This window comes from Balaenoptera physalus (genome assembly GCF_965194825.1).
Source record: "Balaenoptera physalus genome assembly, chromosome: 10".
NCBI classification, from domain to species: domain Eukaryota; kingdom Metazoa; phylum Chordata; class Mammalia; order Artiodactyla; family Balaenopteridae; genus Balaenoptera; species Balaenoptera physalus.
Genome location: NC_138889.1, coordinates 107,212,052 through 107,226,414, shown reverse-complemented (window position 1 = coordinate 107,226,414; position 14,363 = coordinate 107,212,052). Strand labels below are relative to the sequence as shown.

At 60.7% G+C, this 14,363-nt stretch overlaps 2 protein-coding genes across 6 annotated transcripts in view; one reads left to right on the top strand and one right to left on the bottom strand.

Moving 5' to 3' along the window:
• Window positions 1–2,158, top strand: part of LTBP3 (latent transforming growth factor beta binding protein 3) — a 17,969-nt gene extending 15,811 nt beyond the window's left edge. For all 3 annotated transcript variants that reach the window (XM_082477207.1, XM_082477205.1, XM_082477206.1), the window contains 7 exons: window positions 8–136; window positions 241–378; window positions 480–620; window positions 752–913; window positions 1,011–1,091; window positions 1,173–1,304; window positions 1,478–2,158. In XM_082477207.1, the coding sequence (XP_082333333.1) occupies window positions 8–136; window positions 241–378; window positions 480–620; window positions 752–913; window positions 1,011–1,091; window positions 1,173–1,304; window positions 1,478–1,629 (935 nt within the window). In that variant the 3' untranslated portion in view covers window positions 1,630–2,158. The remainder of the gene's footprint in view (window positions 1–7; window positions 137–240; window positions 379–479; window positions 621–751; window positions 914–1,010; window positions 1,092–1,172; window positions 1,305–1,477) is intronic.
• SCYL1 (SCY1 like pseudokinase 1) lies at window positions 2,011–14,363 on the bottom strand. Of its 3 annotated transcripts, none has more exons than XM_082477226.1 (18): window positions 14,169–14,363; window positions 13,676–13,816; window positions 13,343–13,465; window positions 13,036–13,262; window positions 12,507–12,597; window positions 12,275–12,430; window positions 9,769–9,927; window positions 8,378–8,485; window positions 7,501–7,614; window positions 5,369–5,524; window positions 4,601–4,789; window positions 4,404–4,479; window positions 3,961–4,125; window positions 3,587–3,729; window positions 2,857–2,928; window positions 2,551–2,763; window positions 2,404–2,458; window positions 2,011–2,275 (listed from the first exon to the last, which is right to left on the bottom strand). In XM_082477226.1, the coding sequence occupies exons 1-18, from the start codon at window positions 14,277–14,279 to the stop codon at window positions 2,151–2,153; spliced, it is 2,424 nt and encodes an 807-aa protein (XP_082333352.1). In that variant the 5' UTR covers window positions 14,280–14,363; the 3' UTR covers window positions 2,011–2,150. The 3 variants fall into 3 exon arrangements, with proteins under 3 accessions (XP_082333352.1, XP_082333353.1, XP_082333354.1); XM_082477227.1 differs by having other exon boundaries at window positions 2,857–2,925; XM_082477228.1 differs by lacking the exon at window positions 2,857–2,928.

Below are 14,363 nucleotides of genomic sequence, written 5' to 3'. Positions count from 1 at the left end.
TCCGCAGACATCGACGAATGCATATTGTTTGGGGCGGAGATCTGCAAGGAGGGCAAGTGCGTGAACACGCAGCCCGGCTACGAGTGCTATTGCAAGCAAGGCTTCTACTACGACGGGAACCTGCTGGAATGCGTGGGTGAGTGCAGCCGGCCCCCGTGGCCGTGGGAAAGCAACCGGGAGACACGCACAACCACCCGACTCGGGGCCGGTTCCTACCACTCGCGCTTTTCCTTCTCTCAGACGTGGACGAGTGCTTGGACGAGTCTAATTGCCGGAACGGAGTGTGTGAGAACACGCGCGGTGGCTACCGCTGCGCCTGCACGCCCCCGGCCGAGTACAGCCCGGCGCAGCGCCAGTGTCTGAGCCCAGAGGAGATGGGTGAGGCCCGGGTCGGCCGGCTGGGGAAACAGGAGGGAGGCTGGCCGAGCCGAGCTGTGACTTCCACCCCTACCCACCCATCATCCCCTCGCTGCCCGTAGACGTGGACGAGTGCCAGGACCCCGCAGCCTGCCGCCCTGGCCGCTGCGTCAACCTGCCGGGCTCCTACCGCTGCGAGTGCCGCCCGCCCTGGGTGCCCGGGCCCTCCGGCCGCGACTGCCAGCTCCCGGAGAGCCCGGCCGGTGAGGGCAAGGGTCATCTTGGGCTCTCCAGAGCCCTGTCCGCCGCCTGGAGACCCGGGGCCGCGGTTCCCCCGAGGGTGGGTTGGAGCGGGGGAGGGCGCTCCTCCCTGACGCCGGGTCCCGCTCCTCAGAGCGTGCCCCGGAGCGGCGGGACGTGTGCTGGAGCCAGCGCGGAGAGGACGGCATGTGTGCGGGCCCCCTGGCCGGGCCCGCCCTCACCTTCGACGACTGCTGCTGTCGCCAGGGCCGAGGTTGGGGAGCCCAGTGCCGCCCGTGCCCGCCGCGCGGCGCCGGTGAGCCGGCCCGGGAGGGGTTGCCCGGGAGGGAGTTTGGGGCGGGAGCCGGGGTGAATCGACGCCGCAGACGGCTAACCGCCCCCTGCCCTCTCAGGGCCCCAGTGCCCGACGTCGCAGAGTGAGAGTAATTCCTTCTGGGACGCGAGTCCCCTGCTGCTGGGAAAGCCCCCGCGAGGTGAGTGTAAAGGGAGGGACAGAGGCGGGGTCCGCGACCATCGCTGGGAGCGGTGTTGACGTCTGCATTCTCCCGGCGCAGAAGAGGACAGCTCGGAGGAGGATTCAGACGAGTGCCGCTGCGTTAGCGGCCGCTGTGTGCCTCGGCCGGGCGGCGCAGTGTGCGAGTGTCCTGGTGGCTTCCAGCTAGACGCCTCCCGCGCGCGCTGCGTCGGTGAGCAGGGCCGAGGGGCGGGTCAGTGGAGGGGCGGGGCCAGAGGCTGGCGGCAGGCGGGCGGGGCGGGGCGGGGCCCTGCAGAACCCCGCCTGGACCGGAAGCCAAGAGTGCCGCGCGGCTCCGGCACCAGCGCCGTCGCGAAGTCCGCACCTGTTAACCCCCACACCCAGACATCGACGAGTGCCGAGAGCTGAACCAGCGCGGGCTACTATGCAAGAGCGAGCGCTGCGTGAACACGAGCGGTTCCTTCCGCTGCGTCTGCAAAGCTGGCTTCGCGCGCAGCCGCCCGCATGGAGCTTGCGTGCCCCAGCGCCGCCGCTGACACCACCCTCGGTCTGGACCTCGGCAATCACCGAGGAGTTTCTGCCCGACACTTGGGGCGAGCTCCGCCTCTCGCTTGTGCCCTGACTCGGGGCTCGGACCCAGGGACCCTTCGGGGCCCGCAGACCCCTTCCCCGAGCCCCACGTTCCAGGGGTGCCCATACCAGCTCCACCCGGTCCATAGGCAGATGTTGGGTCTCTCTGGCGCTGCCGGCCTTCCTTCCAGAGGGTGTTTCCCAGAAACTGATAAATCAGATCGTGCCTCTTTACAGTGGGTTTTCGAAGTAAATTGATGTTCATGTACGTGGTGGGCGCGGTCTCCGAAGGGCGGTACCAGACCCCAGCCTCCTTAGAGGGGCCAGACTGAGCCCAGCACAGGGGGTGCGAAATAGAATTTATTGTGGCTCTGATTATGTATATGTGAGATGTGCCTGGCCAGGCCGGCCGGGCTCCCATGGTTTGTACAATAAATACATCTGCGGGGCCTGCTCTCTGAGGCTGGGAAGCGCCCACACCCGCGGTTCAGTCCAGCTTCCGGGTTCCCAGCTTCATGGGGCCCTTGGCTGTCTTTTTCTCAGCGCGTTTCGCCTCCATCTCCCGCCTACGCTCCTCGCGCTTCTTCCGGGCTAGCTCCGCCTTGGCCTGTCCTGGGAACAAGAAGGGGAGGAGGGCTGACGGCATCAGGACAACCTGAGTCTCAGCTTCCCAGCCCATGCCTGCCCCAGAGGAGGGTAGCCCTAGCCCATCAGCCAGCCAGCCCAGGGGAAGCACTTACGGCTCTCGGCCTCCAGGCCCTCCCAGTTGTCATCACCCCACGAGTCCCGCCTCGGCTGAAAAGGGAAGTGTGGGCTGGAGTGGAGGCCTACTCTCAGTTGAGGTCCACCCCAGGTCCGCACCCTCCCACTGGACAGGTGCCGAGTACCTGGGCACCAGCCTCCCGACGCACTGACAGGGCAGCAAAGGGGTCGCCTTTGTCGCTAGGCTCCGGTCCACCCCAGTTATACTCGCTGGCCAGCCGTGTGCCCTCAGGGGGTGGCTCCGGGGGGCTTGGCTCCTGCCAGCCCTGCTCCCATGCGTCCTCGGCTTCCCAGCTGCTCCAGTCTGACTCCTGGGATTTGTGAGCAGGGTTGCTGGTCTGCAAAGAGAAGGAGGAGATAGTGCCAGAGAAAGGGAGGGAGGGGCAGGGCCCTACCCCCCACATACACGCACCCTGTCCCACCCAGCTCACCTGCCCAGCCCAGCTGGCTTGGCCCCCAGTACTCCAGTTGTCCTGCTGGGCCAACACAGATTCGGCCTCCTGCTGCAGTGTGGGGAGGAGAGCATGACCATAGGGCCCCCTGTACTCCACCCAAAAGGGCAAGGAAGCCCCCTAGCCCCTGCCCAGCCATGGGCTCCACCCTTTCTTCTTTTGCCTTCCATCTCGTTTTCTCCTTAGGCCCTGTCTCCCATCAGTAAAGTGGACATGCTGAACCTGGCCTGTCATCACTCCTCTATGAAGCTGGGAATGAGATCTAGAGTTCCACACCCCTGCCTGTGGCCTCAGGGGTCTCACCCAGAGCTCTGCCCCCATTCCCTTCAGAACAGCCCCACTCCAACCTCAGCCCATACTGAGCCCAGCCCCAGGGAGGACTGGTTGGCTGCAGGCCTGGGAGTGACCTCTGCTTGCTGATCACAGGGCGGGGTGGGCCCTAGAACAGGTATAGGAGGGATGGCGAGTGGAGGAGAGGGAGGAGGATCAGTGGGCTGACCCAACCACCAGCAGCTTGGCCTCTGGAGTTGAGTGGGGGCTCGGCTGTCAGCTCTAACCCACAAGGGCTGCTCCATGACACCTACTTGCCCAGGATGCTGTGCAGATGAGGACAGGTCTGACTCCAGCCAAGCCCACATGAGTTCCTTGAATGGCAGCCTGTGACCTTGAAGCTGGGGTCCCCGGGGTAGGCCTCCTCAGCCCCACTCACCTCCAAGCTGCCCCAGTCTTCATCATCCCATCTGTCGGCAGCAGTGCTGTCCTCTTCTGCGTCCTTGCTCTCCTCTTGTGTCTCCCAGTGGCCTGAGGTCGTGGGTGTGGCAGCGACAGGGGTCGGGGCTGGGGCAGGAAGTCCTGGGGAGCAGAGGCTCACTGAGTTGCCACACACTGGGCCCCAGGAAGGTCTCAGAACAGGGTCGAGGTTGCTGGGGGTGTGTAGAGGGGAAGCTCACGAGGGGACTGGACTGTACCCAGTCTCCTATGTCCCCATCACCATCCCGGGGGGAAGTCGATCAGTAACAGGTCCTGGGTGCCAGCAACCCCAAGCCCTCTCAGTCACCGACACAGCCAATCTGGGACACTCACCCTCAGGCACGGGTCTCTGGGGAACGTTGGTCTCGGCTGGGGCAGCCGTGGGGTGTGCACGGATCAGCTTAGAGGTGAGTGAGGAGACCCCTGTCACGGCCCAGCCTGCCCAGCTGGCTGCGGCTCCTCCCATTCCAGGGCTGGAGGCTGCATGGACGTCCTTCTCTGGGCAGTGACAGGAGAGACAGGTATGGACACCTCAGGCTTCCATGGGGAGGGTGGTAGGAGGGCAATAACTGAAACAGAGCGACCTGCAGTGGGCGTCCCCCTTCTCCAGGCCTGCGTTCTCCCAACTGTGAGATGGGGGTGGGGGAGTGGTGTACAGTCTGTCCTCTAGGGTTCTTCCAGCTTTCAGATGCTCCAATGAGGTAGAAGGGGGCCATGACAGGTGACAGTCAAGAATGTGGCAAGAGTCACAGGGAACACGAGTGTGGGCCACTCACCCGCCTCGGCCAGCTGGGTGGGGTCCTCCGACACAGACTCCAGTTTGGACAGGAAGCTTCGAATGGCCTTGAAGGCCTGTGGGGTAGCAAGGGGCAGAGCTGGGGCCTCCAAGGTTCCCGTGAGCCTGCCAGGCCAGCTAAGGCCCAGGTATCCCCCAGAGCCCCAGCTCCAGGGCCCAGCCCCAGCTGTGCCTCACCTGGTCCCGCACGGATCTCTCAGGATCCACGGTGAGGCTGCAGAGCACAGGCAGGATCTTGTGGGCGCAATCATTCATCGAGTAGAGGTTGTGGGTGGCGGCGAAGCCCAAAACACCCGCGACCCGGGACGGTGCAAATGGGTCCTTAGTGGCCCGGCTAAAGGCGGAGGTGAGGACCCTGTGTCTGGTCTGGGGTGGGGCGGGAAGAGGGCTCCTGAGTGTAGGGTCAGTACGGGGCCCAGAACTGTCAGGCCTTACTTCCCAGAACAGAGGCCATCCACGGGGCCTCCAGAGTCTAAGAAATGTGAGTTAATCACTAACAAATGGGGAGAATTTACTTAAAACTCTAGATCTTGGCTTCTCCTCCCAAATCACTGGGCTCACGCTGCCTCAGAGTGACAGGGGCCAGAGCAGCAGCTGCCTCAGGGCTGAGGCCAGTGCCTCCCTTCCCACCTGCGCTGCGGACCGATTCATTCATTCCCGTTAAGGGCCTGGGAGCTGCAGGCGTCTGCATTCAGAGGCCCTGGCTGAGGGGAGGGGATGCAAGGCCGTGGGGGCAAGCAGGCCTGGGTTTGGTTCCCAGACCTACCGCCTACTGGCAGTGTGACCCGGTGCAACTCACTCCACCCTCAGACACTGGGCTGGAGCACCCAGGGCCTAGGTCTCTGGGAGGATGACAAGCCCCACACAAGGAGACCTGGCTCTGGGGGACCTGGCTGTGGTCCCGTGACAGTGACAGAGCTCCTGGTGCTTGTGCAGGGCACTCACGCTGGCACTGAGGTAGGAGCCGATTTTGCCCAGGCAGACGGTGGTGTTGCAGCGTATGGGGCCCTGTTCGTCCTTAGCCTGCAGCCGCGCGAAGTGCTTCATCAGCTCCACGTTGAGGTTGGTCTCGTTCAGCTTCGGGGCCAGGAGCAGCATGGACTGCAGGGCGGGAGATGGCAGAAAGTGTGGGCTGGAGCGGGCACACTCTGGAGGCCACCAGTGGCCCTGGGCACTGAGGAGACCCGCCAAAGCCCTCCCCAACCAACCCCCAACCTGGTCCTGGCCCCTACCCAGAATGCTGAGGGAGGCGACCCCCATTGCTTTGCACCCCTGTCTCCCATCCCTCTCCGTCAGCTCTCTGTTGCGTGCACTCTACTCAGACTTTCACAAAAGCACCTCCACATACACTCTCTATCAATTAGCTTGGGTTGAGGTCACCAATGATCTCCATGTTGCTAAATCCAAAGGCCAATTCTCCATCCTCACCAAACTTGACCCCTCAGCAGCTTTGACAGCCCCGAATTCTCCCTCCTCCTCGCAACTTTGGTCTCTTGTTCTTCCAGGACATCGCCCTCTCCTGGTTCTCCTCTGACCTCACCTACTGCTTCTCAGTCTCCTTTTGCTGAGATCTTACTGTTCAGACACCCCAGAGCTACTCCTCAAGCCTCATCTCTTTTATACCTCAGCCTAGGCGAGCTCACCCATCTCATGGCTTCAAATGGCCTTGTTAGCTGACCGTGCCCAGATGTGCACCTCCAGCCCAGACTTCTCCCCTGACCCTCACACACATAACCAGTGCGTGTCCACCTGGCTAACAGACACGCCAAGACTGGGCCTGACCTCCTCCCGCAAAACTGTTCCTCCCAGGGACTTCCCTGGTGGCCCAGTGGTTAAGAATTTGCCTTCCAATGCAGGGGATGCGGGTTCCATCACTGGTTGGAGAACTAAGATCCCACATGCTGCGGGGCAACTAAGCCCGAAAGCCACAACTACTGAGCCTGCGAACTCCGGAGCCTGAGCACCACAACTAGAGAGAAGCCCACGTGCCGCATGCTACAAGAAAGACCCGACACAGCCAAATAAATAAATATTTAGAAAATGAAATGAAACAAAACAAAAAAACTGTTCCTCCCAGTCTTCTCAGTAAATGGCAACTGAACCTTCCAGTTGCTCAGGCCAGAAACCTTGGAGCCATCCTTGACTCCATATCTACCCATCACCAAATACTGTCAGCTCCACCTTCACAATGCTGCCCCTTCTCTCCACCTGCTGCTACCACTCAGGTCTGAGCTACTGTCATCTCTCATCTGGGCCACTGTAATAGCCCCTAACAGTGTCCCAGCTTCCACCCTCGCCCTGACAGTTAGTTCTCCACACAGCAACACAGTGTTTTGCAACAGGTCAGATCAGGTCAGTGCTCTGCTCAGTCCCCCAGGGTTCCTGTCTCACTCCCATGAATGCATCAGCTCCCTGCCATGCCCTACGAGGCCCTGGCCCCATTACCTCTCAGACTCCACTGCCCACAATCATGCCGCTTCAGCCATGCTGAACCTCTTGCTGCTACTCCTACATTCCAGGTACATGCCAGCCTCAGGACCTTTGCACATGTTGTTCCTTCTGCAGGCAACGTATTTCCTCCAAATCTCCTCCTTCACCCCTTTTCACCTTTTTTCCTTAAACGACATCTCCTCTGCAAGGTCTTCCCTGATCACTGTTTTTAGAACTGCAAACTCTTCTCTTCACACTCTCCATCGCTTTCTAACGTAATATATTTTTTTCTAATTCTGTTTATTGTCTGCCAAGCCCCCTCCCCCTCTCCTCGAAAAGAAGCTCCAAGAAGGCAGGGACCTTGGTCTACCTGTGCATACTGCATCCCAGCACGGGACACTGGGCCGGGCACAAAGAGGCGCTCAGCGATCGTCTGCTGAACGGAGGACTATTGGTCATGCCCATCCTGTTCCCCCCACCACCTGCCGAGCTGTACCCACAGCCTGGACCTACATGCAGAACAGTGCTTGCCCCTCCCGTAACCTGCTCGACCCACAGGCCAAAACCAAGGCCTGTGTGTCCTCTGATGAGCCCCCTCTAAGCCTCAGAAAACCAGAGGTGGCCCCTCTGGGCCTGGTTACACCCACCTTGACTGTCTGCTCCCGGATGGCAGGGTTGGTGTCCAGGAAGCCATGCACGACGTGGGGAAAGATCTGGGTGTTGACTGTTGGCTCATCAAGGTACTGGATGAACTGCTCCATCTGTGGTCCGGGTTGGGGCATGAGAAGGCAGTCAGCCCTTCTACCCCTCACCAGAGACATGGGACCGGCCTTAGCATGGTTTCTCCACCTGGCAGGCACTGGCTGGCCAGGGGAGTCTCCTGAGGCCCCCAGCTCGCATCTGGCCTCAGGCCCACGTGGACTGGTGAGGCTGCCAGGAGGGTGCTGAGAAGAGCCAGGGACTGGGAGCTGGAGGGCCTGGCCTCTGGTCCTGCTCGGCAGGCTAACTGGTCACACCCCCTCTGAGAGCCTCCACCGCCTCGTCTATAAAGAGGAGTGCAACCCCTGCCCAGAGAAGCGCCATGAGGAAGGCTGGTGTGTTGAGCACCGGAGAGGGAATGATGCCTGGAAGCACGGGTGGCCCCCACCCTCGATCCCATCAGTCCTGTCTGATGCTCCCAGCTGCCCTGGGGTTGGCAAGAGAGACATTACCCCCACTCTAGAGGGGACCGAGCCAGGAGATTGGGCAGCGCAGGGGGAGGCGTTTAAGCCCTGCAGCCCGGGCGGGCGGGGCATTCCCAAAGCTGCCAATGAGCCCTGTGATTATCTTGACTTCCTGAGAGCACAGCCCCGCTGGTTCCTCACCAGTGTGTATATTTCAGGGAGGGGTTTCTGGGGTCCCTGTGTAGCCAGCGCAGGGGCTTGAGCTACCAGCCTGGGGCTGGAGGTGAGGAGGGGGCCTCCCCTGCAGCCAGGGTGGGGTCTGGGTGGGGTGGAAGCAGGCAGGGTGTGCCGTGGCCCCTACCTGTTGTAGGAGGCGGATACGCATGGCCCGGTCAGTCGATGAGAACATCTTGACCACGACAGGGATGATCTTCTGCTGATACTCCTCAGCGCCGAGGAACTTACCCACCTGAGAGAAGGAGCAGGAAGAGGGGCTCAGCTACGTCCACAGGAGTGAGATGACTTCACTGGGCTCATTTAACTCCCTCAGGCTCCCTGCTGATTTCCCAGGGTGGGAACAGTGAGGGCGGTGGTGTGGGGCAGGTATATCCTCAGCAGCCCCTCTGCCCATACTCCGTCTCAGTCAGCCCTGCCCTTAACCCTTCTGAGTTAAGGCCTCTCTTAGGAGGCTCACAAAAGCTCTGTGCCCTTCCCTATAATCAAGCACCTAGACACCACATGCACACAGAATTCTGCCTATAATTTCTGGGGGTTCTCAGCTCCACAAGATTTACTTGCTGTCTTCCCCACTTCCCGCATGCCAAGCTCCTTTGGAGAAAGGGTTCTCCCACCGAGCGGGGAATGGCAGGTGCCCCGGTAACAGTGGGCTGGGGTCTGAGGAGGGGGAGAGGATCCAGCCCCTAGAAGCCAAGAGGGCTGAGCGCCGAGTGGTCAGGAAGGAGGAAGGAAAGTGAGGTGGTGAGCAGGTGATCCCCTGGGCCCTGGGAACCAGAGTGCCCAGGTCAGACCGGGGAGGCTGTCTTGAGGAAATGGAGGAAGGGCTATAGGCTCTGAAGGAAGGAGTGTCTGGAAAAAGAATTTTGGAGGCACAGGGTGTCCCTTCCCCAGGGACGAGAAGTCCCCACCACCTCCCTGACAGCTGGTCAGGTGGCCCTGGCTTGCTGAACCACTGGATGTGAAAGCTCCTCCTCAGGACCTCCCTGGTGGGAAGCAGTTAAGAATCCGCCTGCCAATACAGGGGACACGGGTTCGAGCCCTGGTCCGGGAGGATCCCACATGCCGCGGAGCAACTAAGCCCATGTGCCACAACTACTGAGCCTGCACTCTAGAGCCCGTGAGCCACAACTACTGAGCCTGCGCTCTAGAGCCCGTGAGCCACAACTACTGAAGCCCGTGCACCTAGAGCCCGTGCTCCGCAACAAGAGAAGCCACCGCGACGAGAAGCCCGCGCACCGCAACAAAGAGTAGCCCCCGCTCACCACAACTAGAGAAAGCCCACGCGCATCAACGAAGACCCAACGCAGCCAAGATAAATAAATAAAATAAAAAATAAAGTGTATATATATATTAAAAAAAGGAGCTCCCCCTCACGTGGGCTTGGATCTCCCTGACCAGGCTGCCCCTCCCAGGACACCCGCGAGGCTGGCCGCACCCTTGGCCTCTCTTCTGCCCTTCAGACCTACTCAGCCAGTCTCTGGGCCCAAAGTTCCTGAGGCTCCAGGCCCCACTCACCTTGAACAGGGGCGTGAGGACAACAGCCCCCGCGTTGCCAAACTCGAAGGCGGTCAACAGCTGGGGCAGCACCTTGTGCCGGCAGAAATCCTCAGGGAACGAGTCTAGGCTCTTGCTCAGCTCTTGGAAGAACTTTTGCTTCTCGGCTGGCTCTTTGATCTTGGGGAGCGTGGACAGGATGCAGGGAGCGGGAAATCAGCCTGGTCACGGTCCCGTCAGCCACGGGCAAGGACGGGGGTCACCTCCAACCCGAAGGTAAACTTAAGCTTGGGGTGCCAGATGGGCTGGGTTCAAATCCCAACTCTCCCATTTATTAGCCGTGTGACCTTAGGCGAGTTCCCCCACCTGTAAAATGGGGTAGTAACTGTACTGTCTCACAGAACTGTGCCGAGGATTCAACCAGAAAACGCACATGAAAGCTGCCCGGCACACTGGAGGCGCTCAGTCAGTGCCCGTCATTATTGTCACTGCCACCTGGCCTGTTGCTGTGAAAGCAGCCACTAGGGGGATCAAGCCCTTTATCAGCATTGCCTCTGCTCCTCAGGACAACACAAGGTGTGAGTACCATTAACCCCATGGCACAGACGAGGAAACAGGCTTAGTGAGGCCAAGGGGCTTACTCCCCCACCCTGGGCCTGGCTGGGTTGGGCACACATGCAGCTCTGTGGGTGGAGGTCGTGGCAGGCTGTGGAAAGGCAGGGATGAGGTGCAGTTTACCCCCAGAGCTCGTCCTCCCACTGGGCCCGAACAGGCCAGGCTGTCAGCTCAATGGTCTCCTTCAGTCCTCCTAACCTCCCCGAGGCTGTAATACCCACAACTCACATTTCCTGAGCACAAACTACGCGCCAGGCAGGTTACGTGCTAAAACCTTTACACAGATGAAATAATCCAACAAGCAAGCTGAGGCACAGAGAGGGCAAGGAGCTTGTCCCAAGTTACACAGCTAAGAAGCCATCAAGGAAGGGTATGACCCGGTGGTGTGGCACCTCTGCTGTGCTACACGCTGTGAAGAAGTGCTGTCATTCCCCCATTCACAAAGGAGGAGGCTGAGGCTCGAGGTCAGCAGGCAGGAAAGGTAGGGCGTGGATTATAACCCTGTCCTGTATGCTTCCAAAGTCCCTGTGCGCTCTGCTGTACCCTCACCGCCAGAGCCGCTGCCTGGGCCAGAAGAGATGACCTCCAACTGGGGTTGGGGAGGACCTGGTTGGCCCTTGAGCAGCTCAGTCTAGCATGGGAGGCAGGCTTGGTGCTCTGACGACAGGGTTCAGGGGAGCAAAGGCCCAGAGAGAGGCCAAACCGCATCCAAGGTCGCACACTGAGAGAGTCACAGCAGGGCTCTCTCCACCGCTGCGCTCAATGATGGGAAGAGGGGCCGCTGGGCACTGCCCTCCCACGCTCTCGTCGGGACCTGCCAGAAACAGCCTATTTCCTGTGGGGCACATATTAAGGAGAAGGGCAGCCCGGCAGAGCCAGCCATGTGAGAAGAAGAACTCCATGTAACAGAGCTCCTGCTGCCCCTACACTGCCCAAGAGGCAACAGGGCTCAGCATTTCCAGCACCTTCTCCTTCAGCTCAGGTTCGCATCCTCGGAAGGGCTCCGAGCCCCTATCTGAGTCAAGATTGCACAGACCATCGAGGTCTGTGGAAGTGTCTGTCACTCCTCCCCCATACCAGATTCTCAGTCACCTCTCTGTGTGCCCCACACAAGCCCGGGTCAGGGCGGGTGTCCAGGGCAGAGCCTCCCTCCTTCATTCCCTACAACAATGCTATGGGTCAGCAGATACTATAGTTATTCTCATTAGGCAGATATGGAAACTGAGGTTCAATGAGGTTAAGCCGAGGGCTCCCTCCGCACCATCTTTCCATTTGCTGTTCCCTCTGCCTGGAACATTCTTCCCCAGTTACCATCCCCATGACTCCCACCTTCACACCCTTCAGGTCACAGCTCAAACATCACCCTTGAGAGAGCCCTTCCCTAAACACCCCACCCTCACTATTTTCCTTCCCGGCACTTATCCACATTCCAGGAAGCACAGCTTTCCTCATTTATGGGTTTTTTGTCCCTTTCCCCCAGTGAGAGTCCCCAAGGCTGGGGACCTGGTCCATTTACCCCCTGCTAGATCCTTGAGAGCAGGGATCTGGGTCTGACTCTCCCTCCCCACCCTGCTACCCACACCACAGCCCAACACAGGGCCAGGGCCAGTTAACAGAGTGCCAGGAGCAGTCACTAAGCACCCACTATGTGCCAGAAACTACACTATGCAATTCAAACTCACTGACTCCTCACCCTGCTCCTTTGAAGTAGGTGCTGTTATTAGGACTGAACTTCAGCCAAGAGAAGTCACACATAAATAACAGTTGGACCCAGGGTTTGAACCCAGACAGCCTAGCTCCACAGTCTGTGCTTGTCTCCTGGGGTCTAATTATCAGGGAGCCTATGAAGTGGGGAGGGGGCACAGGGGTGAGGAACGTAGGGCCAGAGCCCAGGGTGGGGCAGGGGACTCACCTGAATCTCTTCCAGGAAGAGGTTGATCTCCACAAAGCGGTTGTTCATGAAGCCATCAGGTGCCCGGCAGTTCTGCAGGAAGCGGGCTGGGTTGGGACGTACCTTGGGGTTGGCTCCGACCAGCTCACAGTAATGGGGCACCAGTGACTTGGGGATCTGTGGGAGAAGCGTCAGGGTCAGGGCAGGGGCTGGTTGGCTGGTGGATAGGGGCTGGGTGGGGTCAGACACTCACCTTCCCAGGGTTTCGCAGGGCAGCTGCACGAGGTAGGGGCCCATTGAAGACTTCCCAGATGAGGCAACCCAAGCGCCACATGTCAGCTGACCTGAGGCAGTGACCAGGGCTGCTCAAGGCCCTGCCACCTGCCAGCCTAGGCCTCCAATCTACCCTGGGCACTAGGCACTCGCTGCATGGCAAACCCTGGGCTGTGTTCCTCAGCTAATCCTCCCATCAGCCCCGAGAAGTAGGTTTCATTAGCCCCATTTGACAGATAAGGAAACTGAGGCTCAGAAAAGCAAGGACATCCACCCCAGGTCACACAACTTTCAAATTCAGAACCACCTGACCCCAAAGCCTGTGTTTATCCTGCCCTACATCCCTGAGGATCCTGGGAGCAAGGAGTGGGCCCCACCCTGAGGACCCTAGTTTCCTCCCAAGCCAGGTGGCAGGGGACAGGGGAGTGCCAGCTAGTCTAGGGGTCCTGAGGCTGCAGGGGCTTCCAGAATAGGGCAGGGTGGGGCATGCCCCCCCCCAAGTCACCCACCACTTCTCTCTGACCGCTCTGCCACTGCCATCAGCCAACTCCGGGGGATCATACTGCTCAAGCTCCGGGATCCCCTTGCGGGGAGGTCCCCCACCATTGCCCTGGGCTGAATACATGTAGTCCAGGCCCCCAAGCTTCCACTCGCCAGCGCGGTCCACGAACACAGCGGCCATGCAGACATTGTTGTGGATGAGGCTGCAGTCATTGACCAGGAAGCTGAGAGCTTTCTGGGGGCAGAAGGAGCTATCACAGCCCGGTAGCTGCAGCCCCCCACCCTTGCTCTCATCACCACTGCCCCCCACCTCACCACAATTTGGTGTAGCCCCCAGGAGAGCTCCAGCTCCTTCAGGTCACCAGCCTCCGCTCGCGCCTTGAGGTACGCTCCCAGCGGGGTCACAGCCTCTGTCACTATGTGGAGGCATTTGTCTGTCTGAAGGGGACACGGGGTATCAGGGAGTGATGGGGCGAGAGGAAGGCGAGATGAGAGACATGATGGGGAGAAGGGTGGAGAAGGGGAAGTCAAATCTGGGGGGCGCTGGGTCAGAAGGGCTGGAAATCGGCAGGAAGACAGAAGACAGGACTGGGAGACTGGGAAAAAGTGAGGGGCAGAGATGGGGCAGACTGAGCAGCAGGTAGGTACCTCCAGCCCATCGATGTAGGCCAGGATGTTGGGGTGCCGGAGAGTTTTGAGGCGCTTGAAGGCAGCTTTGGCCACCTGGGTCTGCTCTTCGACGCCGGGCTTCACGTCATACACGAAGATGGACACCGGGCTGCCTGTGGCCTGTGGGGGGGCGGAGCGGCCTCAGGGGTGTGGGCCGGGTCCCGGGCAGACCACTCCACCTCCGAGATGGTCCCCGGAGCTGGTTCAGTGCCGGAAAGGAAGGGCCGCCGGCCAGGTCTCTCCCCAAGTCATCCCTTGGGGACTGAGTCGGGCCCACGTAACCCTGGTTGGGTCCTCCTGTCGGTCCCTCGGTCCTTCCGCCCGCCACGTCGGCACTGCCCGTCCCCCTCCCCCGGCCCGTAGCCCTAGAGGCTCCGCAGCCACGTCAGGCGGGCGCAACGCGGCGGAGCCGGCGGCGCTGACTAGGCGAGACCGAGGTCGGCTGCGGCCTGCGGAGCGGGGCCGCTCTCACCTTCTTGCGGCCGCGGTGCAGGGCCCAGGGCCCGGGCGGGCCGCCCTCGGGGAGTTCCGGGCTGAGCTCAAACGGGAAATCCCGGACCGGGTCCCGGGCAAAGAACCACATCGTCCCCGCCGCCGCCGCGGGATCGAGCGCCTCAGCTCCTAGCCCTCCGGCTGCCCGAGCCGGGGCGGGGCGGGGCGAGGGCGG

Bases quoted from the DNA above. Each gene is read 5' to 3' on its own strand.
- SCYL1 (XM_082477226.1), bottom strand. From the start codon at position 14,279: ATGTGGTTCTTTGCCCGGGACCCGGTCCGGGATTTCCCGTTTGAGCTC. The intron at 9,928-12,274 runs GTGAGTCCCCTG...ACGCTCCCCAAG, and splicing joins TCTTCCTGGAAGAGATTCAG to ATCAAAGAGCCAGCCGAGAA. The intron at 7,615-8,377 runs GTAGGGGCCACG...CCCGGACCACAG, and splicing joins GTATCCGCCTCCTACAACAG to ATGGAGCAGTTCATCCAGTA.